The 21,976-nt window shown below is 57.9% G+C and overlaps 1 protein-coding gene across 1 annotated transcript; it reads left to right on the top strand.

Annotated features, from left to right (window-relative positions):
- Positions 1-639: 639 nt before the first annotated feature.
- On the top strand, positions 640-2,767 carry HES1 (hes family bHLH transcription factor 1). Its single transcript, XM_005489472.3, has 4 exons — positions 640-964; positions 1,054-1,149; positions 1,230-1,317; positions 2,002-2,767. The coding sequence occupies exons 1-4, from the start codon at positions 857-859 to the stop codon at positions 2,484-2,486; spliced, it is 777 nt and encodes a 258-aa protein (XP_005489529.3). The 5' UTR covers positions 640-856; the 3' UTR covers positions 2,487-2,767.
- The last annotated feature ends 19,209 nt before the right edge of the window (positions 2,768-21,976 follow it).

The raw sequence follows: 21,976 nt of genomic DNA, 5'->3' as shown, positions 1-21,976 counted from the left end.
CCCGCGGTGCCACCTCCCCAGTGTGCCACCGCCCCAGTGTGCCACCCCGCACCTGCCCCGTTTCCCGCGCCCCGCGCTGCTGCGGGCACCGGCCCTGCCCAGCCCCGGGCACACCTGCGGGGGCAGGGGCAGCACCGCTGGCATTGCCCGGGCGGCCGTGGGGACACCTGGGCGATGGGGGGGAGAGCCGGTCTGCTGTGGGCAGACCTGGGTTGCCCCGGGGAGCTCTGGGTGACCGCGGCAACGCTGCGGGCATCGTGGGAGGATGCGGCCGCCGCGGCGCGCCCCGCGGTTCGCCGCAGCCCCCGCACACAGTAGCTGCGCTCCGGCCACACGGCTGGGCCCGGCCCGCTGCGTCCCGGCCATCACCCCGGAGGGCCGCGGCCCCCCACGGCGCGGCCCCGCCCGCTCCCCTCGGAGAGCGCCGGCCCCGGGGCGGGCCGCGCCTGCCACGGGCGCCAATTAACCCGGTAATTAGCGCGGCGCTCCCCGCGCCCCCCCCGCCGCGGGCTGTGCCCAAGGGGTTAAACCGCGGCCGCCCGCCCCGCGCCATTGGCCGGCGGCCGCCGCGCGGCGCGCAGCCAATGGGCGGGCGCCGTCCACGAGCGGGGCCGCGTGCGGGCGGCGCCCATTGGCTGGGCGCGAGTGTGGGAACGGCGGCGGGGGACGTTTCACACGAGCCGCGCGCGTGCGGCGCGCGCTATATAAGTAGGGGCGGCCAAGGGCGCGCGGCACCCGCGCCCCGCCGGCCCCGCCGCCGCCGCCCCGAGCGCTCCCTCACGGCACGGCCTGGCCTGGCCCGGCACGGCCCGGCTCCTACTGCCGCAGCCGCTGCGCCTCTTCCCGGCGGCGCACCATGCCGGCCGACCTGATGGAGAAGAGTAGCGCCTCGCCGGTGGCCGCCACCCCCGCCAGCGTCAATGCGACGCCCGACAAGCCGAAGACGGCGGCTGAGCATCGCAAGGTAAGGGTGGCCGGGACGGGATGGGATGGGACGGAACGGGCAGCGCCGTGCGGAGCCGTGCCGGACGCTGACTGTCGCCTCTATTGCAGTCCTCCAAGCCCATCATGGAGAAGCGGCGGCGGGCGCGCATCAACGAGAGCCTAGGACAGCTGAAGACGCTCATCCTGGACGCGCTGAAGAAGGATGTAAGCGCAGGGGTTCCGGGCGGGGGGTGCGGGGGCAAACGGCGCTGCCGGGCCGGTCTGAACCCCGCCTGTTCCCGCAGAGCTCCCGGCATTCCAAGCTGGAGAAAGCCGACATTCTGGAGATGACCGTCAAGCACCTGCGGAGCCTCCAGCGAGCCCAGATGACTGGTGAGTCCCGAGGGAGAACCGGAGAGAGGGAGCTGGGGTGGCGCTGCCAGCAGGCTGGGGGCTGGGACCATCACTCTCTCGGCCTGCCTGCTCGGTGGGGAGGATAGCAGAGCACCAGGCTCTGCACCTGTATCCCCGGGGAGTGATGGAGGGGAGGGAGGTGTGTTCTGTACCTGTATTCCTGGTGTCAGCAGCTCCACACCTGAATCCTGTTTTCATGGGGGACACAGTGCTCCATCCGTGCTACTGGGGGCGGTGAGGGGTATCATGCTTTGTGCTAGTATCCCCAATAAGGAGAAGATCACTGTGTTGTTTGTGCATTTCTGGTGCTGGAGGGCACATGGAGGGCTGCCGTCCCAGCTTGAGTTCCCTCTGCTAGCAGAGCTGTGCTCTGCACATGGATCTGTTTTGGGGGTGTGAGAGGCACAAGAGCCACTGGAAGTACTGTGTTTCCTGCCTGGGTCTCTGATATAGGGAGACATAAGGAAATTCTTGGGACTTACCTATTCCCCACTGGGTCCTTGGTGCTGGTGGACTTGGTAGCAGAGGGACTGTGCTCTCTGTCTGAAATCTTGGTGCTTGGGAACACAAGACATACTGCCAGAGGGGCTGCTTGCTAGTGTGCTGTACACCTCTCTTCCCTGTGAAGCCTGCTGACTGCTGTGTGCCTCTCTCCTCCCACAGCTGCCCTGAGCACAGACCCCACAGTCCTGGGCAAGTACCGAGCTGGCTTCAGTGAGTGCATGAACGAGGTGACGCGGTTCCTCTCCACCTGCGAGGGCGTCAACACTGAGGTGCGCACCCGGCTCCTGGGCCACCTGGCCAGCTGCATGACCCAGATCAACACCATGAACTACCCTGCGCCCCCCCCGCCGCCCCCGTTGCCACCGGCCGCAGCCTTTGGGCCACCCCTGGTTCCTCCAGGCGGGGGCGTGGGGCCGCTCCCGGGCATGCCCTGCAAGCCGGGTGCCGATGCGGCCAAGGTGTACGGTGGCTTCCAGCTGCTGCCGGCCTCTGATGGGCAGTTTGCCTTCCTCATCCCCAGCACTGCCTTTGCTCCTGGTGGAGCTGTGCTGCCTCTGTATGGCGGCCCACCCACAGCTGCCACTGCTGCCTCGCCGCCAGGCCCGCCACCTGGCACAGCCGACTCGGTCTGGAGACCCTGGTGAGGGTGGTGGGCACCGGACTGGACTTGGCAATGCACCCCGTGCTGCTGGCACGGCTGTACATAGATTATATGTTCATATTGGATTGTGCCTTTGTACCATAGCACTCCCTTGACAGTGTTTCGTGTTTTACACGAGATCTTTTTTTCTTCCTTTTCTCCCTTTCCTTATGTGACACCAAAGATTGGGGGTTTGTTTTTTGGTTGGGTTTTTTTGTTTTTGTTTTTTTTGAATGCTCTTAAAATAAAAGTTTCCCTTCCATTTTGGAAGGCCTTTGGAGAAAATTTGAGCTCTGGCATGTGTGCATAGGAGGGACCCCAGTTCCTGGCTGCCTGTGGATCTTGCTGCTCCAGGGCTACCTTGTCCTGTTCGCCAGGCTGGAGCTGTCACTCAGACCCTCTGTCCCCTCTGTCTTGTGAAATCACCTGGCCCCTCTCCCTGCCCTGGGGCAGATGTAATTACTGCTTCTTTGGGAGCAGTAATCACACTTGTTAAAAGGAGCTTGTATTTGCAGAGCTGGTGAATGTGCCGTGGGACTCACCTCTGCTCTGTTCTGGCACCTCGGGCTGATGGAGTTGGTGTGGTAAAGCAAGACATGGAGCTGCCCGGGTGAGCCTCCTGCCCTGAACCCGGAGGAGCCTGCTTCCCAGGCTGTAGTGTAAATTGCAAGTGACTCCAGTCAGTTGATTGAGAGAGCGGTGCCTGCCAGCTTCTCGAGTTACAAAAGCAGTGGCTCTCCGCAGGACAAGCCTGACACGAGTGCTCCTGTCTCCTGGCTGATGGGCTGCAGCAGGCGCTGGGCACCACCTCCACCTGGACTTAAAAGCATAGAGCTGTTCCTGACCCTGAGCAGCAGCCAAGCTCTGCTTGATGATTAATGCTTTGCATGTGGTTTTGATAGAGTTGGGCATTTCCTCTGCTGTTATATGGAAAACACGTGGTTGAGGGAGTGATGTGGGGCTGCAAGGGCTCTGTAATCATGAGCTGCAGCTGACCCCTGTGACTTGAGGATGCCCCGTTTCCAGGCAAGATGCAAGCCATAGATAGTGGCGAGCAGCAGTCTCAGGTTACAGCTTGCATGGCCCTTCTTAACAAGTCCTAACTCAGAGCGGACAGCTTTAAGATGTGCCAGGATCCACTGGGGTTTCTGTCCAAATCCTGCTGCAAAAGCTTGTTGGATTTTGTCTGGATCAGCCAGGTGCTTGACTGTATCCAGGTGCTGGGGAAATGAAAGCTGGGGAGAGTGAGACCAGATGGATTAAACCTGCTGGGGTTTGACTCCCCAGCTTTGCTCCTGGTAAAGAAACATATTCACCTGATCTGAAAATACATCCTGGAAAGAGGGTTGGTATGTGCCTGGGATAGGCAGTGGCTGAGCTTTCTTTCCCTTCCACCAGCCAGAGTGTCACCTTTCTGCACTGCAGGTACTGAGGGTAGGAGTGAGCCCACCTTGTGTTCAGAGAAGTGCTCACAGGACCTGTCTCAGAGTTATTATATCAGACCAACTCCTGTTGCTGTATGGCTTGTGTAGAGCTGATGTAGGCCAGTCATGCATCACCTATAAGAGTGAATGCTGTTCCATATGAGCAGAGTCTTCTGCTGAAGCAGTTGGTTTGGAAAGCACATTAGAAAAAAGAGCCTCTGCTGTAGGCTAATGGAGAACATACAGCAGATCCCAGAGTGAAAGACAAGATGAACCTATTTGCTAATGGAGTTTAAATAGCCTAGTATAAAGCAGATACTGCATGCTTGGGCCGGTTTCTCCAAAGCTTTCTGTGTTTACTCTATCCCACAGCCTGTTGACATGAGAGATCTGCTTGAGTTTGTGAGCTTTAAGGGGATCAGAGCAATTCCCAAGAGCCGTGCTCTTGGTGCCAGTTCACTGAGCCCGTGACAAATTGGGATGACAAATGCAGGCTGTGGGTCTGTGGATCATTGTGTGTGGGAATTCTCCTTCAGGTGCAGCAAATGCCTTTAAACTGATGCTGTGTGATGAGCAGGAAAGAGTAAGGGAGGAGTGCCAGGGAAGGTGCAGGGCTGAGCTATGACCCTGCACAGGGACTGTACAGGACAGGTAGGAAAAGGGACTGGACTTAGTGCTGCCAGATGGGATGCAGCTCCTGTTGGCTTCCCTGGGCACCTTGCTGAGCCCTGTTTGCCGGTGGAGAGGATCTTGGGAAGTGCTGGAGGCCAGTCTTTCTTTCTCATGACCATTCTTGGGTTGGTCAGCGCTTTGCCACAATCCTTTAGGGTACATTTGCAGACCCGCGGGTGCTGAGCTGGAAGGAGCAGCACTCCAATCACTGCCTGCAGTGCACCTGCACGGGGGTCTGTGTGCAGGGGGCTTTTCCTGCCTTCCCAGCACCCTGCCTTGCCCCCCGCCCACCGCGGAGCTTACAGTCCCGGCTGCCCCTTCCATCCCCGCAGCTCCCTTCCATCTGCTGCTGCTGCCGTCCCGGGAAACCTGTCATTAAAGTCAATTAACTTTTCCCACACTCCTCGTGAGCGGTGCAAAAGCCCCTCCTTGCTTCCTCCTTGGCTCTTAAGTGCTACCATATGGCACAGGCCCCCGCGCCCCCCCACGCCCGCCCTGCCTTTGATTCCAGCCAGACAGCCGGAGCTTTATGATTTAAGCCGGGAGAGCCCTCGTACCAAGCCCTGGGCCGCTCTGCGGCCAAGGTGGTTTTTTTAGCAGGCAAGGCTGTTTTCTGGCAGGAAATGAATAGCTCCCAGATGAGCTCAGGAACCTGAGAGGTCGTGAGAAAGGAGCGAACCCCCGGCGCGGTGGCGGGCTGCCAGCGGTGTGGGGAGCGCGGGAGGGAGCGCGCCGCTGCCGCCGCACACGAGCGCGCCCGGCCCCCGCTGGCAGGCGGCGGGAGCGGCAGCCGCGGCCTCACGCCGCCCGCACGCCGCGCCCGGCCCGGCCCCGGCCGCCTGTCCCCGACCCGCGCCGCGCTCCTGCCAAGGCCCGCAGCCGACCGCTGACCTTGGGCTGGCAGCCAGGCGGCTGGCCCGCAGGGAGTGGGGTGGTGAAAAAGCAGCCTGGCAGCTGGGCTGGGGTTTGGGGGAGCCAGGAGAAGAGTCCCCCGGGAGCAGCACTGCAAACTGCCTGGGGGCTGCGTGCAGCAGGGCGTGTGAGCTGCGGGGGCTGGGATGATCCAGCCCCACGGCTTCCAGCTGGGACACACAGCCCCCAGTGGGACCAGACTTGCCAGCGCATGGCTCTGGCTTGCACCAGCACCTCCAGCCCAGCAGCCCCCTTCGCTCTGCCGCTGCCCCTGGGGCAGGGAAGGGGACCTGTGATTTACAGGGGTGACGTGTTTAACTTAAAGCAAGTCAAACAAAAGCTCGGTTTGTTTTGCGGAGCACAGACTTCCTGGGGGGATCAGCCTAGACAAATGACTCCACTCCCATTTATTAAACATTTGTGGCCATGCGATCAGCTGGTGCTGGGAACGGCTGGGACAATCTTATCCGTTTCTCTGCAGCAGGAGTGATTTTTGACATCTCTGCCTGAGAAGAGCTGTGCCCCAGGGGTACTAGCTCCCCATTCCAGTGTCTTTCATGTATCCAAGGACAGCGACATGATCCACACAGGCCATAGCCTCTGGACTGTTCCCCAGCTCAGCCCTGCACAAGTATCCACACGGAGCACTGGCAGCAGGCTGGGGGCACATGTCCCTTGTGCCAGCACCACAGTGAGGGTTGTGAGGGGGCTGTGTGGCACTGAAGGGGTGCGGGTTGGAGGGGCCTGCTCCTGGTGTGTTTGCCAAGGGGAGGGCAGGGGCAGCAGGGCAGGGCAGAGGTGCTGCTGCTGAAGGACAGACAGCCTTGGAGGCAGGGCTACCTGCAATCTGTAATGATTAGGAAGCTGCTCCCAGAAGGGCTTTATTGCCAATAAAGCCAGCTCAGCACAACTGCTGGGGCATTAACCCTTATCTGCCTGGCGCGATAAGAGCCTTGGGCTTTGCCTTCTGGCCCCAAGAGAGCAAACAGCCGCCACAGGGCATGGTACAGACTGCACCATGCCCTGTCACCCTGGGGACACAGCCAACATCCTGTGTGGCTGGGACGCACCGCCCCAGCATGTGCTCCCAAAGCCCCTGGCCCAGCTCCCCCGCCCGCTGCCCTGCACACAGGGGTTAAGGCTCTGTACCCAAACTCCCGAGGGGTTCAGCTGTACAAAAGCAGCATCCTGCTTAATTAAAAGCAGACCTGCTGTAATGAGCCTGCCAGCACAACAGGGTGGCTCGGGCAGTGCTGCTGGAACAGAGGCTGGGATTTTTTTTTTCAGCCTCACTGCAGGACTGGGACATGAGGTGGCTCATGGGCTGGAGCCGGGGCTGGGAGCCAGGGCTGGGTCACCCTGTGCCTGCCTGCAGAGCTGTGTCTCTCTCTGTGTCCTCCCAGCCCTGCTAAGGAGACACAGCCTGACCCAGCCTGCTGTTGCATAGCACCTCGACAAAACTCATCCCTAAAATTGCTCCTGGAGTGGGGCCTCTGCTGGGTTCTTCCCCCCAGGTGGGGTCACACACCATCCCTGGGCTGTTGGCTCCCATCGCACCACCCAGCCATGCTGGTACTGGGACCAACAGCAATCATGCCTGCCCTGCAAGGGGAACATGTCCCAGGCTGTGCCAGGAGGAGACTGCTCCCTGCTCGGGGCTGGGATGGCCCACGCTGATCTGGATATGGGTGCGCTGGGGTGCCTCACAAGAGCCTTTCCAATGGTGACCTGGAGCCACCCACTGCAGAGGGGCTTTAGTCCCAGCAGTGAAAGTGCAGTGTGGTGTGAATGTGACCCCCAGAGTGGCTCCTCAATGCTCAGACAGGAATATCCCTTTAAAAAGAGGGCTGTCAGCAATGACTGGAGGCTCCCACAGCATGGCCCACTGCAGAAGATGGGCTGTACCTCTGTTCTCTGGAAAGCATTATGAGTTCTTGAAACCATAAAACAATCTGGCTGGTGTTTTTCCCTGTGACGCTGGAAATCTGGACAGTGTTTGTAGCAAGAGAGGGATACAGACACATGCTGAACCTCAGTTATGTATCTTGCCTGGCTCTGGCCCTCACAGCCCTGCTGCACCCCAGGCACAGATAAACCCCCATCTCATTTGGCAGTGCTGACACACATGGGGCATCTGCCAGACAGGGGAAGTGGTACTGGGCCCCAGCAGCATCCTCACTGATGCTATGACAGGTATAAAGCAAGACCAACACAGGCTGATCCTGCCAGGCTTGGGAAACATTTGGCTTCTTTGCATCTCCTGTATCAGGCTGAGCCTCATTCCTGCCTCCATCAGCAACAGGCTCATGTCTGGACCTGGGAGACAACCTGCCTTTGTTCCAGCAGTGACATGAACCCTGTTTATGGCAGGGGAGAGCAAATGGTCCATTGCACTCAGGCCTTCGACAGCAGCATGTAAATGCAAAGCAATACTGGAGATCTGTGTGGCTGAGGAAGAGGGGCCAGGACATCCCTCAGGGCTGCATCACAGTGGGTGCTGGAGGAGATGATGAGCCTGGAAGGGAAGGGGGAGCTTTGGGATAATGGTGCATCAGGACACTTCCTTCCAGTAAGCAGTGTTTCCAACCAGACCAGTCCCCTGCATGGTGAATGGACAGGGAAATCAGAGCACTTATCCCTAGCTCTGCATCTGGGAGGGCTCTCATTGGTCATCAGCTGCACAAGGGTCTCACAGGAAAGACTCCAACAGGCCTGATGGATACTTCCTTGCTCCCTGCAGCCACGCCTTGCTCCTCACTGCGGGATCAGGGCTGCTGTGTCCCACAGTACAGAGCTTTGCACTTCCCATGGGGCATTTCCTTTCAGCCACCCTTCAGCTTTTATTGTGCTTCAAAACAGAGAGGCTGGCAGCTGGACAGCCTGGGCTGGTGTTTCTGAGCAGGCTCCAAGCAGATGTTTGTGCTCACAGCCGGGGCTGGCGCTCCCTGCCTTCCCTGCTGGGCTCAGCTGCAGGCAGAGCCTGTGGGCAGGCAGCCCCTGCCTGCAGTGCTGCCTCTTTGGCCTTGAGAGTGGCTCTGGTGCTGGGCACAGGCTGAGTGGGGTCATGTCTCCTCAAAGGGGTGAGGAGCTGGACCACCATGGCTACCCACGGCTGAAGTAATGGATGAGGGCTGCGGGATGGGAGCCCAAAGCCAGGCAAAGGGGAGAGGGGCATGGCTGAGAGCTGCATTGTGCCTGCTCAGCCAGTGTCACAGTGAGCACGAGGGTCACAGAGAACCTCCTGGGAAGCTCCTCCCAGGCTGGGTCAGCCCACGGCACAGTCATCACTCCCTCTTCCCCCATCCTCGCCCCCACTGCAGATCTTGCATGGGGTGAGGGGCTCACTTATCGCTCAGTGTTTACCAGTCTGGAGAAGCACGCCACGGTTAACCTTCACCCATGTGAAAAAGGACAGGAAAAGGTCTGACAGGATGGACTGTCCATGGCCTCCCATCTTTCACAGGGGAGGCTCAGACCCAGCTGGTCCCTCGCATGTGCTGGTGGTTGTGGGTTGCTCCAGCCATGGCTCTGGTGTCAGCCACATTTCACAGCTCAGAGCTGTCCCTCTTGTGTTAAGGCCCAACGAGACACCCCTCTCAAGGTAAACACAAGCCAGTTTATTGCTTGCTGGAGTAATTTCCCAGGAAGGTCACGAGGGCTTTCCTTGGGGCTTGAGACAGCCTGGTAAGTTCCACTGAGCAAAGGTGTTATGAGAGCACCATGTGCTGGGAAGAACAGCACTGGGTCCTTGGGATGCCTGCAGCCTCATCTAAACCTTGGAACATAGTCCTCTTTGTCTTCTCTTGCTCTTCAGGGTGCTGTACTCTGGGTTCCCCCTCCCACTTGTTTATGGCACTGATGCAGAAATTGGTGATGGCTGTAATTGCCAGCAGTTTGCTGATTGCACACTCACCTGGTTTACTAGGCCAGAGACAAAAGAGCTAAAACCCCTTCCAAGGTCTGAAACTGTGTCATCCCAATGGGCAGGAAGGAGAAGGGGATTACTTATGCATTTGCTTCAAGAGCATCTGGCTGTAAAATAGGACGATGCATCTCATGCAAGGGCAGCACAGCCCGTGGGGACTGCCCTGTGACACGAGCTCACTGTCTGTCTGCACCAGGGAGGCAGCTGGGCACTCCCTCATCCCCTCCAGCCTTCATGTGCAGGAGGCCAACCCCTGCACAGGCTTCCAGATTTTCTGCCACCAATCCCTCTGCAGCCTGGGCAAGAAATGACAGAAATCTTTCCCCAAGGGCTCAGGCACCACGGACCCAGGTTCTGCACCAGAGCCGGCCCAGCATTGCTGGGTACTGCTCCTGACAGTGTCCCTGCCTTCAGCCAGATACTGCCAGGAGGCTTTGGAGAATGGGGAACCCCACCCTGAGTGTGAGAGCCCAGCAGGAGCTCGGCTGCAGCTGCAGCAGGGCTGAGCAAAGTGATGCAAGATGTCTGCAGACGGCCAGCTACCGGCGGGAGCGTGTGGGAGAGGCGCTGCCCTCGGCGGGGCTCTGCCTGCACGGGAGGGACCACACAGATGCTTCACCCTCCAGCCCTCACAGCCTCAGGATGCCTGGAAAGAGGAGCACAGATTTTCCATCCACCCCCAAACTGGATACTCCCTCCAGAGCTGCTCCATCCTGCCCAAAAATATGGGAAGGGGGCAATCTAGCCCCTGGCAGGGGTCTGGGGGAGCTGTGTGTGTGCTGCTGGGTGCTGGGGTGGCACAGGTATTGGTTTCTGGAGTCACTGAGGAAGTTTTGCATGGGACCCCAGAGATGAGTGAATGGATACTTGGCCAGGCAGAGCCCATGAGGGCAGCCTGGGGAGAAGGGCAGCAGAGCTGAGGCTGGTGTCAGCAGAACACCGTGATGGGGACACCCTGACACCTCACTGTGTGTGCTGGGAAGTGCCAGCAGCTGCAGCCCTGCCAAGTCCCAAGCAGGGAAGGACCTTGTGCACAGCCACATCAGAGCACGTTTGCACAGAAAGAGTAAAACTTCAGATACCAGGTGTTGTTTCAACCCCAGAGCCTCCTCAATAGTGAGCTGCCCTCCAGAGACCTCCCCTCTGGACACAGAATGGAAGTAGCAGCCTCAGCACTTTGTCAGGAGCAGGGAGCTTTCTGCCTCCCGGCCCTGTTGAATAGCTGCAGAATTCATTACAGCCCTGTTTCACTTCTCCCTCCAATTATCCCTGTGGACAAAGGGCTGGGGCTGCAGCGGAAGGTCCCTTTCAGGAGGTGCCGGTGGCAGGACGTGCTGCTGGGGCTCAGGCGAGAGCTCCTGTGCTGGGGGCAGTGACTGAGTTCTGCAAATGCCACTTTTTGGCCGGGGCAGTAAGTGTGCACAGGGTGGCAGGGCCAGATCAGCACCAGGGACTGGGAGATGCTCCCTGCAGGGCAGGAGGTGCCCCAGTCTGCATAACACCTGCAATAGGTATTGCAGGCTATTTCAGTCAAAAGCAAGATACTGAAGATTACTTTAATTAAGTACCAGACTAATTTTATCTGTACAAACACAAATGGTGATTTGGCTCATTTGGCACTTCTCTGCACAGTGACTGTGAAGCTGCCAAAGACCACAGGCACTCCTTGCAGTGTGGCTCAGGGGACTGGGCTCCTGCAGGTGACACCTTGTATGCAAGGTCCCAGATGTCATCCTTGCTGCACTGCTCACCCAGGTCACCTCTCTCCAGCCAGCCATGTGTAGGCCCATCAGCTTCTAAGGTGAAGAAACAGACAGCAAGTGGCTCCAGAGCCATTGGGGCTCTCTGAGAGCCTGGAGCTAGTGTTGAGGATCATGGGGTGGATGTGATACCTGGGTGAGGGCTGGCCTTCACTGGTTCCCTCCCTGACAGCTTGGAGAGGCCCCTCACTTCCTGAGATGCTGAGCCCCAGCCATGCTCATTGCAGCAGAGCCTTCCTCCTGCCCCACAGAGCAGAACTCACTGAAGGGAGATTTTAGGGGGGATTGTGCTGAGTAAACGTTGGTGTGGGGAAGGGGGAAAGGGGCAGATGCCCAAAGTCTTCAGGCTTCGTGGGGGGATTTGCATCTGTGCAGGCAGGGAGGTTTGTGCAGCCTTTTGCTTGTTTGTTCCTTCCACCTCTGGCTTTGCAAGACTTAAGGGCTGTTTTGGAGGAGCTGACAGGAGAGTAGCTTTGCACCAACAAGTCCAATCCTGACACACTTGAAGCCATCACCAAGCAGGCTGTGCCCAGGCTGGAGAGCCTGCAGAGAAACCCCAGGAGAGCGAGACAAGGACTGAGGACGTTTCCGATGGAAGCAGACAGGACACTCAGCCTACTCAGTTTATCAGGAAGAAGATCAAGAGGTGGCTTGATTACAGTCACAAGGACCTTGGTTCGAAAGTATCCTGGCAGAAATAACGAACCAGGTACTTAAGAGCTCTTTAATCTAGCAGGGAAAGGCAAAACAAGGGCCAATTGCTCCACATTTCCAGCAGTCCAAGTGATTAACTCCTGAAGGGGAGGCAGGAACACAAGCTGCCCTCCCTAGGTTGCTGTGGGGCTGGCTGGGAACTCACACCTCAGTGTCACCTGGAGCGACATATTTTACCTTAACATAAGCTACAAGAAACTTTCAGGGATGGCAGAAAGGCTCAGAGCTGACACAGCATTGGGTCCTCTCTGCTTGGGCTACAGAGGACACATCTTCTCATCTGGTGAGGTGGGCACCGCTGGTCCTTGGGACACAGCAGAGAACATGTGGCACTGCTCAGGAGGAGTGGGTAGGGTGACATGGGGTGCATGGTTCTGGCCAGGGAATCTGAAAATTGGTGTTTCCATTGAGATTGCAGCTCTTGGTGCCCAGGGGATCTCCATGTGCTGATCTTCCAACTCCTGAGCAGAGGGACAATTGACCCCTTCTCTGCAAGCTCACAAACCTGACCAAAAGCTCCTGAGGCCACAGAGGAGCTGGATCACGCAGCAACAAGCAGCACCCAGAGCAGATCCTGATAATGTGTCCCTGGCATCTCCCAGTGGATGCAGATAACAGGTACAAGGCAGCTCCATCTCCATCATGCCAAAAGCATGGTGAAGCAGGAAGAACAGAGCCCTTATCTCATGAAACCATTCATATTTCTATTTAAGTCCTATTATCCCCTCATTTTTGCCTTTTTCTAGTTAAAAACCGACAGCCTGGCCAAGGCCTTGTTGCAAAGCCCTGGGAAGAGCCGTGGCCCTGGCGGTGGCGTGGGGACCCTGTGTGCAGCCCTGATGCCCGGCATGCTGCCAGCAGGGCTAACAAAAGGCCAGCAGCGGGGCCAGCCCGTGCTGGGAGCGCAGCGGTGCCGCTGTTGAATAGCTCTTCCCGCTCAGAGGAAGGCATGAAGAGGCGTAATCAAATAAGGGTATCAGCATGGTGCTCCTTGAGCGGCGCTCCCAGCGTGAGCTGGCGGCGGGGCCGGGTGGAGGTGACAGGTATCTTTATCCCACCACGCAGGAGAGCTCGCACGTCCCGCTGGCAGGAATTTGTCTGCAAATTTTCCCCCATTGAAAGAAGAGAGGGGGCCAGCAAGGCACGGGCTGAGATGATCGCTTGATTAAGGCCAGGGCAGGCGAGGTGGAGAGACGGGGCAGCTCCCAGGGAGCCGTGCTCCCAGTCCTTAACCTCTCCTCGGGAGACCGCAAATTATATCTGTTAATGTATCAGCCCCCTGGTATCCTACAAATAGGTCGTCTGGCTAAGTGTGTGTTAGAGGTTCACAGGAGGAGTTGTTACCTTTTCATCGCTTAATCATTTTCATCATCATCATCTTTTAATTTATCTTGCAATAAGCTTTAACCCGGTGAGTCCCAGGGAAGGTAGGTGAAGAGGCTTGCCAGCTGGACCGTAAACACAAGCAGGAGGCACTGAGTTGCAAAGAGAGTTTGAAGAACAGAGGGAAACAGTTTTATCAGCGCTCCCGTGAAAATCGGAAACCCTTTGCCATGGAGATAGGAGTATTCCCAGCCCCATTTCCCATCCCACTCCTCTGCCAGCTTGTGAGCTGGGGATGATGCAGAGCTGGGTTCCACTCTGCCAGGGAGCAGGAGCGGCCGGAGGGAGGATGCTCCCGGGTGTACTGGCACTGGGGAGCGAGGGGGGCACGTCACGCACTCCCCTGGGTGCCAGAAGTGATTTACACAGTGCACCCGAGAGCAGAGTCAATTAAGGTCACATTTCTGTGTTGCTAAACAACAGGCGGCTCTGGGTTCAGGCCCGCTGAAAAGGAAACAAAAGCCACCCCTTGAAACGGGGGCTTTGAGCGGGTTCAAAGGAGCACGGAACAAAAGGCGGGCTTTGTGGCTGCCCTCGCCCGCGCCTTCCCGGGCCCTTCCGCCACCAGAGACACCGTTCATGTGGCAAGGGGGAGCTTTTAATTGTCCAGCACAAACAATGCTGGCATATTTAGGCTGGCCTCATTACAGAGCCATCCGAAATGCTTGAGAAGCATTCCCACCGCTTAGCATAAATAGCAGAAACGCTCTTTCACCAGCAGAGCAGGTCCCATCTGCTCCCAGCCCGGCCTCACCTTGACTTGCAGTGGTGAGCCCACAGTGTCAGCCCCTCTGCCCCGCTGCTCCCAAACTCTGGTGCAGGAACTTGCTCCCTGCCCTCAACCCTCCTGCCATAGGGTGCTGCCCACAGGAGCAGAGGGCAGGATCTCCAGGGATTTGCAGAAAGGGGTGCTGGGCTTTGCTCTGCCCACCTGTCTCCAGCAGTTTGGCTATGGCTGCTGGGAGCTCGAGGGGCATCATTCACACCTCCTGACTGGACAAGGCAGTTTGCATGTGGCCCCACTGGCTGCTGGCTGATGTCCCCCGTGGGGAATGAGACAGGGAAGGTCTTGGAGACATTCCCCAGCTGGGCTGAGAATAACAGGGATGTTTCCCAGAGACCCAAGCCTGACTGAACAAGGGTCTGTTTCAGGTCTGCACCCCACTGCACTTATCAAATCTCCCCAGCAGCCTCCCAGCTGGTGCATGGGTGCCCTGGAGTGAGCTGCCCCGGCAGCCATGGCTCCAGCACAGGGCAGCCAGGGCAGGCCGCCTGTTTCCACAGCGTGGGTGCTGGCACAGGGCCTGGTCAGCCCACAGAGATCAAAGGGAGCAGCGCTTCCCAACCGATACCTGATCCTGGTGCTGGAAGAGAGCCGGGAGGCTGCCGAGTGCCTCCTGCACTGTTCCTACCACCACACAGCACCAAGCACTGTGGGCTCTGCACCTCTGGGCTGCATTTATGGTACTGCAGTTTCTGCCAGCTCCCTCTTCCTCCTCCTTTGCCTCCCCTTTCTTGCAGGCAACCAGCTCTCCACACCCCACAGTTTATTAAAAATCCTGCGTACCTTGGAAGAGACAACACAATAGTGTACTTGTTACAGCTGCCCGGTATTAATGGACTGCCCCTTTTGATTTTAGAGTGGAACTTTTGGCAGAAAACCAGCATCCAAAAGGGAAAATTGCTGTAAAGCTTGGCAAAAAGGGGGTGGGGAGGGAGGAGAAACAGCCTGTAGCTTTGATCAGAAAAGCTTGAAGATGAATCATGGTGATGCCCAAAGCAGATTTGCTGAAGTTTGATTGCAAAGAGGGGAGCCAGGACTGGTGTGGAGAGGGGTGGCCAGAGTGGTGATGGGGCTGGGGTGGAAGGGAGCCCTGGCAGCCAGAGGTTCAAAGGCCTCTGCAGCAAAGAGCAGAATTGGAGGATTATTCACTTTCTATATTTCCACTTCTGCAGCACACATGGGAATCTAATTGGCCAAGATGAGAAATACAGCTAGACAGCTTACAAGTGGACTTGGGAAGACAAAAATATTTGCAGCTGCAAGCCATTAAAGGCAAACCCAGCCTCGCTCTTACACTTTAATTACCCTGCTGTACACTTTCCTCTGCGTACCAGAGCTAGTGTCAGCCCAAAAACCTTTCTGATCTTAAAAAGGCAAGCACAACGCCTGGCTGCACCAGGGCAGCAGCACTCCAGCACAGCAGCTCCAGAGCAGCAAGGGCTGAACACCTCACATCAGGCATCAGCTCTCACCCACTGCCCCAGTGCAGATCCCAACGCTGCCCTGCAAGGCTGGTGGCAGCCCTGAGTCCCATCAACAACATTAACTCAGCTCTTTGTGGAGGGAGGGCACCCAGCTGTGTAGATTTGGAGCTCCCCATGTACTCTGTGCTCTGCAAGGTCCACCCAAGCCCATCCCAGCATTGCCTTGCTGTGACAGCAAGTGGCAAAAGCCTAGGCAGTGATCACCCCTGGCCTACAGCCTCCCCAGTCCTCCTTGCTGCTGTATTTCAGCTGAGATGCTCATTTCCCAGGGCCCAAAAGCACTGGCAGGGAGATTTCCCCTTCATTGGCAGCTGGACCTACCCCAATGGCTGGAGGCAGAATGACCCCATCTCCTCATGTGCCCCACCACAGTGACACATCCAGGTGACTCCTGGCACTGCTCTGGGCACTGCAGGCTGCCCCAAGGGCCGTGCAGCCCTGGCAGCAGTGCAGGCACCCTGAGGCAGCACAGCACAGCTCAGCACAGCACAGCACGGCACAGCACAACACAGCACAGCACAGCACAGCACAGCACAGCACAGCATAGCATGGCACAGCACGGCACGGCACAGCTCAGCACAGCACAGCACAGCACAGCACAGCACAGCACAGCACAGCACAGCACGGCCCAGCACAGCACAGCACAGCTCAGCTCAGCACAGCTCAGCACAGCACAGCACAGCTCAGCTCAGCACAGCACGGCACGGCACAGCACGGCACGGCACAGCTCAGCACAGCACAGCACAGCACAGCACGGCACAGCTCAGCACGGCACAGCTCAGCACAGCACAGCTCAGCACGGCCCAGCACAGCACAGCACAGCTCAGCACAGCTCAGCACAGCATAGCATGGCACAGCACGGCACTGCCTGCAGGGGCTCTCAGCTTGGTGAGGGGGGATGCCAAGCCCATCACAGCCCAGCCTGCCCGGCCACCACCGGGCTGCTCCCAGCTCTTTGACTGCTCATTTCCTTTTCCTCTCCTGCACCAACACCAAAAATGTTATTCCAGGTGCTGGCCCCAGCCCTGCTCACTCCCCCACATGCTTCACCCCGCTTCTCCTGAAACCTGAGGAGAGCTGAACTCATTTTATGCCATTTTATTTCAATGCTCTCAGGGTTAGCCTTGTGCCAGGCATTTTTAGTTCAGCAATAAACACAGAAGAGGAGAGGGCCCACAACTTTGATTAATGAGCAATGTTTTTAATGACTATATCGAAGATTTGATGCAATCTCCTTTCAAATGCACAAGCTGGTGGGGAGAGGATGTTTGAGTCATTTTAAATTGAGCTTAAAGTTCCTTGGCAGCACTGAAGGGGTATTGCCGGACATAGGCAAGGACTCCAGAAGATAAGGAAGGACCCTCAGGGAGAAGATCTGAAGTGAATATATGTTGCATGCATAGGGCAAAGAGAAGACCTGCCTGGTAATGCTGGGACTGTGCACCAGGGTGTCTGCTGGGATCTCCCTGGTCCTGAGTCCCCACAACACCTGTGCTGAGGGGCTGAGAGAGCTGCACTGCTCCTGTGGGAGACATTCCTGGGGAAAACAAAGTACAGCAAGGAACTGCAGGAGCAGGGGGACTCAGGAGCCCATCGCTGCCCTGGGACATCTCTGCTGCAGCCACCGTGGGAGGGGTGCACAGGGTGACACCGTGTCCCCAGCACTGCCAAGGGCTGATGGGCACAGCAGAGCCAGGATAGAGCAGGGACAGAGGTCAGCCCTAGCAGCAGCCAGCAGGGCCCAGCTTATCTCTACTGCCCCAAGCCCTGGCATACAGGGGTGTGTGCCCCCACCTGTGCCCAAGGACAGCGAGGGGGCAGCCACAGCAATAACGACAGGAGGACAGCTGGGCAGGGTGAAGAGAAGGCTAAATTAGGATGCTGGGCACTGCTGGCTGCCAGCCCAGTGCCACCTGCCAAAAGCCCTTTGGCAGAGGAAAATCAAATCCCGGTGGGAAGATGATGCCTGGGGCTGGGCTAAGGGCAAACCAGTGATGTTAGTCCCTCCACAGGCTGCAGGCGAGTGAGGACAATTCCGAACATTGTGTCCCCAGCAGGAATCTTCTGTGAACTTCTCTCACAGCCTGGTGGAGGTTCCCTGTGACTCCCAGGAGGGAGCTGGCTGGGGGACACATCCTGGGGCCAGGGAGCCCAGGAGGCTGCTGTGTGCCCAGGCCAGCCCTGGGCTGCTCCCGGCTCTGCCATGCGCGGCTGCTCCAGCCCCTGCCGAACCCCGGGGGGGCAGCACGGGGGGGAGCAGGGCTCCAGATTGGAACCACATGGAAGCACATTTGCAATGAATTAGGCTGGAAGCCAGCAGCTCTTGCTTGGCTGGGTGTGCAGCCAATCTTTGGGGATTGTCAGCTCCTCCCAGGTTTCCACAGCGGATGTTCCCTGGCCAGAGTGCAGCTGGGCTCTGCGCAGAGCGCGGCCAAGGCGGCCCAGAAGGAGATGAGGACACGCGCAGGCAGGGACCTCCGCCCACACACACAGCCCTGCTGGCTCAAGTGGGCCCCACACGCTCCTGGCCTGGGCTGGGCAAGGTTTCAGGGGCTGACGATGCTCTGGGGCAGGGCAGTGGTGATGCACAGGAGGAATTGTTTGGCCACTTCCCAGCCTGGCAGACTCAGGGTGAGCATGATGTCTCCCTGCCTGGCCTGGCTCACCAGCCCCTCGAGCTGCACCCAAGATTAAGCAGATGGGGATCTCTTGCTCAGGAACTGGTGTGAAATCACATCTCAGAGTACCTAAGAAAAGGGCAAGATCCAAAAGGTAGGGAAGAAAATCTCCAACCTGGCAGCCCTCTCGAGGGGTGAGAGGGTTAAGGCACTGGTGCAGAAAGGCTTTGAGTGTGCATGTCAAAGAATGACACTAACAACTCATGTGACAACCTGCCAGGAAAACTTTTCAGATCATAATTCGCATAGCGTTTGTATCATGTTCCCTTCCTGTTTAAAAAGGCAATATGGAAACCGTGCAAGGGGTTATTTGCTGGTCAGGCCGATCTCTTGGTTGTGCTCCCTGTCACGCGCGTCCCCTTAGGAAGTGATGCCTCCACGACAGACACAATTTCTAAAAATAACACCATCCCACACATTAGTCTCTAGTACCATTTGTTCTAATTATTCATCCCCAACTAAAGAATAATGTCTAATCATTAGCACTGGGTGCAAACTAAGCCCCTGCCAGAACAAGAAGTCGGGCTACCCCCCGCATGCTGCCTAAGCATCTTCCTTGGTGGCATGTCCTACTGATGGCAGAAAACACAGAGGGCACGCTGCCTTCCTGTGCCATTTCAGCCCTCACAAACCAGTCAGGAGTATTCACTGACCCTGCTCCACCTCTTCAGGACAAATCCTGGGGGCACCCAGAGTGCCTGTACAGCCTTCAGAGCCAGAGCCTGGTGCTCAGCTGGGTGTGTGTGGGCCCCAGCAGCGCTGTGGCTCTCTGATAAGGCCATGTCTGTCTCTTGTTTCACGGGTGAGGGTATTTCTGAAGTGACAGGCTGCAGTGTTAATCTCTGGTTGGCAGGGGAGCATGCCAGCAGCGTGGCAGCCGGGCACAGCTGGCAGAGAAGCCTTTTGCTGCGGTTGGGGCAGGGAGGTGCTCGGGGAGGCTCTGGAGATCAGCCCAGCTGCCAGTTGCTTTCACCTCCTGGACTTTGCACAGCCCTTGCTCCCTGACACCCTGACACCCATGCTGCTTGTGCCCAGCTCCCGGTTCAGAGGGGCTGGGCCAGGAGCTGCCTGTGTGTGGGCATCCCCGCTGGGTTAACTGACCTGCAAGCCCCCCACGTGCTCCTGGAATGGCCCTGGAACAACATTGGCCAAAAAATCCCCCTTGGATTTTTTTATCACCCACATTAACAGTGGTGAAGGAAGGGAGGCCACCACCAGGGAACATCTGGGCTCCATTGCTCATTGTCTGAGCAATGAGTGCTCAGACACTCGTTAATGGATGTCAGCGCTGAAGACAGAAGGGACGTCAGATATTAAATAAACACGACCACACTCTGCAGCCTAAGGCAGTCCCCTGGGGAAGGCACATATGCATCCGCACCCACAGGCTCCCCCAGCACGGCCCCAGCCAGGCCTGGGACAGGCAGCTCGCCACACACACGTGTGAGCACAGCCACACGCCCGCCCGCTCCCACACAGCTCCGGTTTCACGTCAGCCAAGGCAGAGCTGGGTAAAAAATAGTCCTCCTTTTCCTTTTTGGTTTTCCAGCAGGCAGATTATCTGCAAGTGCAGAAACCGCCAAAAACTCTACCCCATGAAAGAGGGGAATGTGTGGAAAGTGGCCAGAGCCCTCCAGGGTCTGGGCTGGCTGATATTTCCCATCCAAAATTGCTGCTTGGAGTCCCACCTCTGGCCTGCACACATGCCTCTGGCAAGGAGCAGCTGGTGCCGGTCCCCATGGGTGTGCACAACCACATGTGGGGCTGTGTCCTGCCTTTGCTGGTGCACCCAGCCCCTCCTGCTGCCCCCGGATTCCCAGCACAGCCCAGCATCCCACGGGTCTCTGTGCATCCTGTCCGTCCAGCCAGCGGGGAAGGACAGTCCCACCCCTGATTCCACCGAGCTGTGAAAGGCTGTGTTTCCCTCACTCCAACTTCTATGGGCTCCCAGAGTCTTTTCTCCTGCCCTTCCCCAGCCTGTGCTCTGAGGAAGAGCAAGCGTGGGAGCAGCCTGAGAGCAGGGAGGCTGCCTGGCCACTGCACTGGGACAGACACGTGCTGCAGGACAGGATGCACAGCTGGGCTGCTGGTCCAGCCCCAGCTTGCAGGGCCGGGTCTGGAGCAGGGCTTGGGGGCAGCATTACCCTGGGGGCAGGCTGTGGCACTAGGCTCCTTTGATGTGTGTTTTGGAGCCACACCACAGCACCCAGATAAGGCACAGACCAGCACAGCCAAGCAGGTGTGCAGGATACTCCTGACCTGTGTCCACTGCTGCTCCTTTGGCTGCATTGCTGGAGCCAAGTTTCCTCCATCCTATGGCATCTTCCACTGAACAGGAAACATTTCAGCAAGACTATTCTGCAATGTGCAGAATGCACATGTACAACCCTACACAAGTGCAGGGGGAAAGCAGCCCCAGCAGGCTGGTAGGTGCCCAGGCTCAGCCAGCGTGGTCTCCCATCCTTCATGAATTAAACTTGTGGGTCCTGTAAAGGGCAGTGAGCAAAGGGATGGTCAGAGAGACGTGTCCTGTCACACAGGAGCACGGCACCAGCCCAGGGCAGCACACAGGGCTTCCTGCTCCTGCGTGTGGTGGGGACTCATTAGCTCAGGGCTGGCTGTGCCTACTTTATTCTCTGGCAGCTTTTGTTCCTTTACAGAAATGTAGTCTCTCTCTCCCTCGCCCTTAGCCCCTTTTAATATTAAGGTCAATAGGTTGACGATTAAGCAGGAAAAGGGCATGAAGAATCAACCAAATTAAATCTTGTGTGCAAACAGGTGGGTGTGAAATTTCAATCAATGGCTGGTGTTAGCAGGGACCCCTGGGATCACGATTTCCCAGGGGAAGACTGGGAAGCTCCGGAGGGATTTGGGTACAAAAACTCCAGACATGGGAGAATAGAAAAAAAGTCTTCTCAAAAACCAATATTGACAAGGTTCCTGTGTTTGCACCCCGGCTTTCCCCGGCAGCACAAAGGGAGATGATTATCCCGGGTCCACACGGGGAGGGGATGACGGGAGCTCAAAGGTGAGCCAGGCCCCCACTCCCCGGCTCCCCTGGCCCCAGCTCCTCCACTTAATCCCCCTCTCGCCCAGGCTTTGAAGTCGCCAGAGGTCGAATATGGGATGTAAATCACGTTAGACGCAGTGTGTGATCACAACGCCGCTGCGAGACAATGCCGCGCTTCCCCCGGTGCTCGGGCATCCCGCCGAGCCTCGGCCGGCGCTGGGTTACAAACATCCCCGGGATCCCCGAACTGTGTCCGATCCTGGGTTACAAACATCCCCAGCACCCCCGAACTGTGTCCAACTCTGGGTTATAAATATCCCCAGCACCCCCGAGCTGCGGGTGACAGCGGGTACCGAGGGTGGCTCGGCCGGGTCCCCATTCCGGGCGGGTCGGAGCCGCGATGGGCGCTGGCGCCCGGCGGCCGCGGGGCTGCCCAGAGCAGCGGGCTCGTCCCTGGGATCCATTAGCGAAGGCTGCGGCTGCGGGGCCGTGTAAAACACGAGGCGGTCGCTGGGCGTTGGCTCCCGGGGCCGTCCCGCAGCGCTGCACATCTTGTAAGCATTAGCATCGCGTAAGGGGAGCCTGCACAGAAGGACCGGGGTTTATTGGGCTGTAAACTGCGTTGTTCCCGTTACAGTAACGACGTCGCTGGTGAAGAGATGTGCCTTTAGCACATGGGGCTCGGGAACCAGGTGTGCCGGAAGGAAACAGAGCAGGGTTTGGAGGCTCTGCTGTCACCAGTGGGATA

The sequence above is a fragment of the Zonotrichia albicollis genome, chromosome 9, assembly GCF_047830755.1.
Source record: "Zonotrichia albicollis isolate bZonAlb1 chromosome 9, bZonAlb1.hap1, whole genome shotgun sequence".
Lineage (NCBI taxonomy): Eukaryota > Metazoa > Chordata > Aves > Passeriformes > Passerellidae > Zonotrichia > Zonotrichia albicollis.
The sequence above is the reverse complement of the archived record's forward strand: the minus strand, read 5'-3'. Positions and strand labels throughout refer to the sequence as shown.

Excerpts from the sequence above, each read along its gene's own strand:
- HES1 (XM_005489472.3), top strand. The coding sequence starts at position 857 with ATGCCGGCCGACCTGATGGAGAAGAGTAGCGCCTCGCCGGTGGCCGCC. Across the intron at positions 965-1,053 it reads CGGCGGCTGAGCATCGCAAG|TCCTCCAAGCCCATCATGGA; the intron begins GTAAGGGTGGCC and ends CCTCTATTGCAG. Across the intron at positions 1,318-2,001 it reads CCAGCGAGCCCAGATGACTG|CTGCCCTGAGCACAGACCCC; the intron begins GTGAGTCCCGAG and ends CTCCTCCCACAG.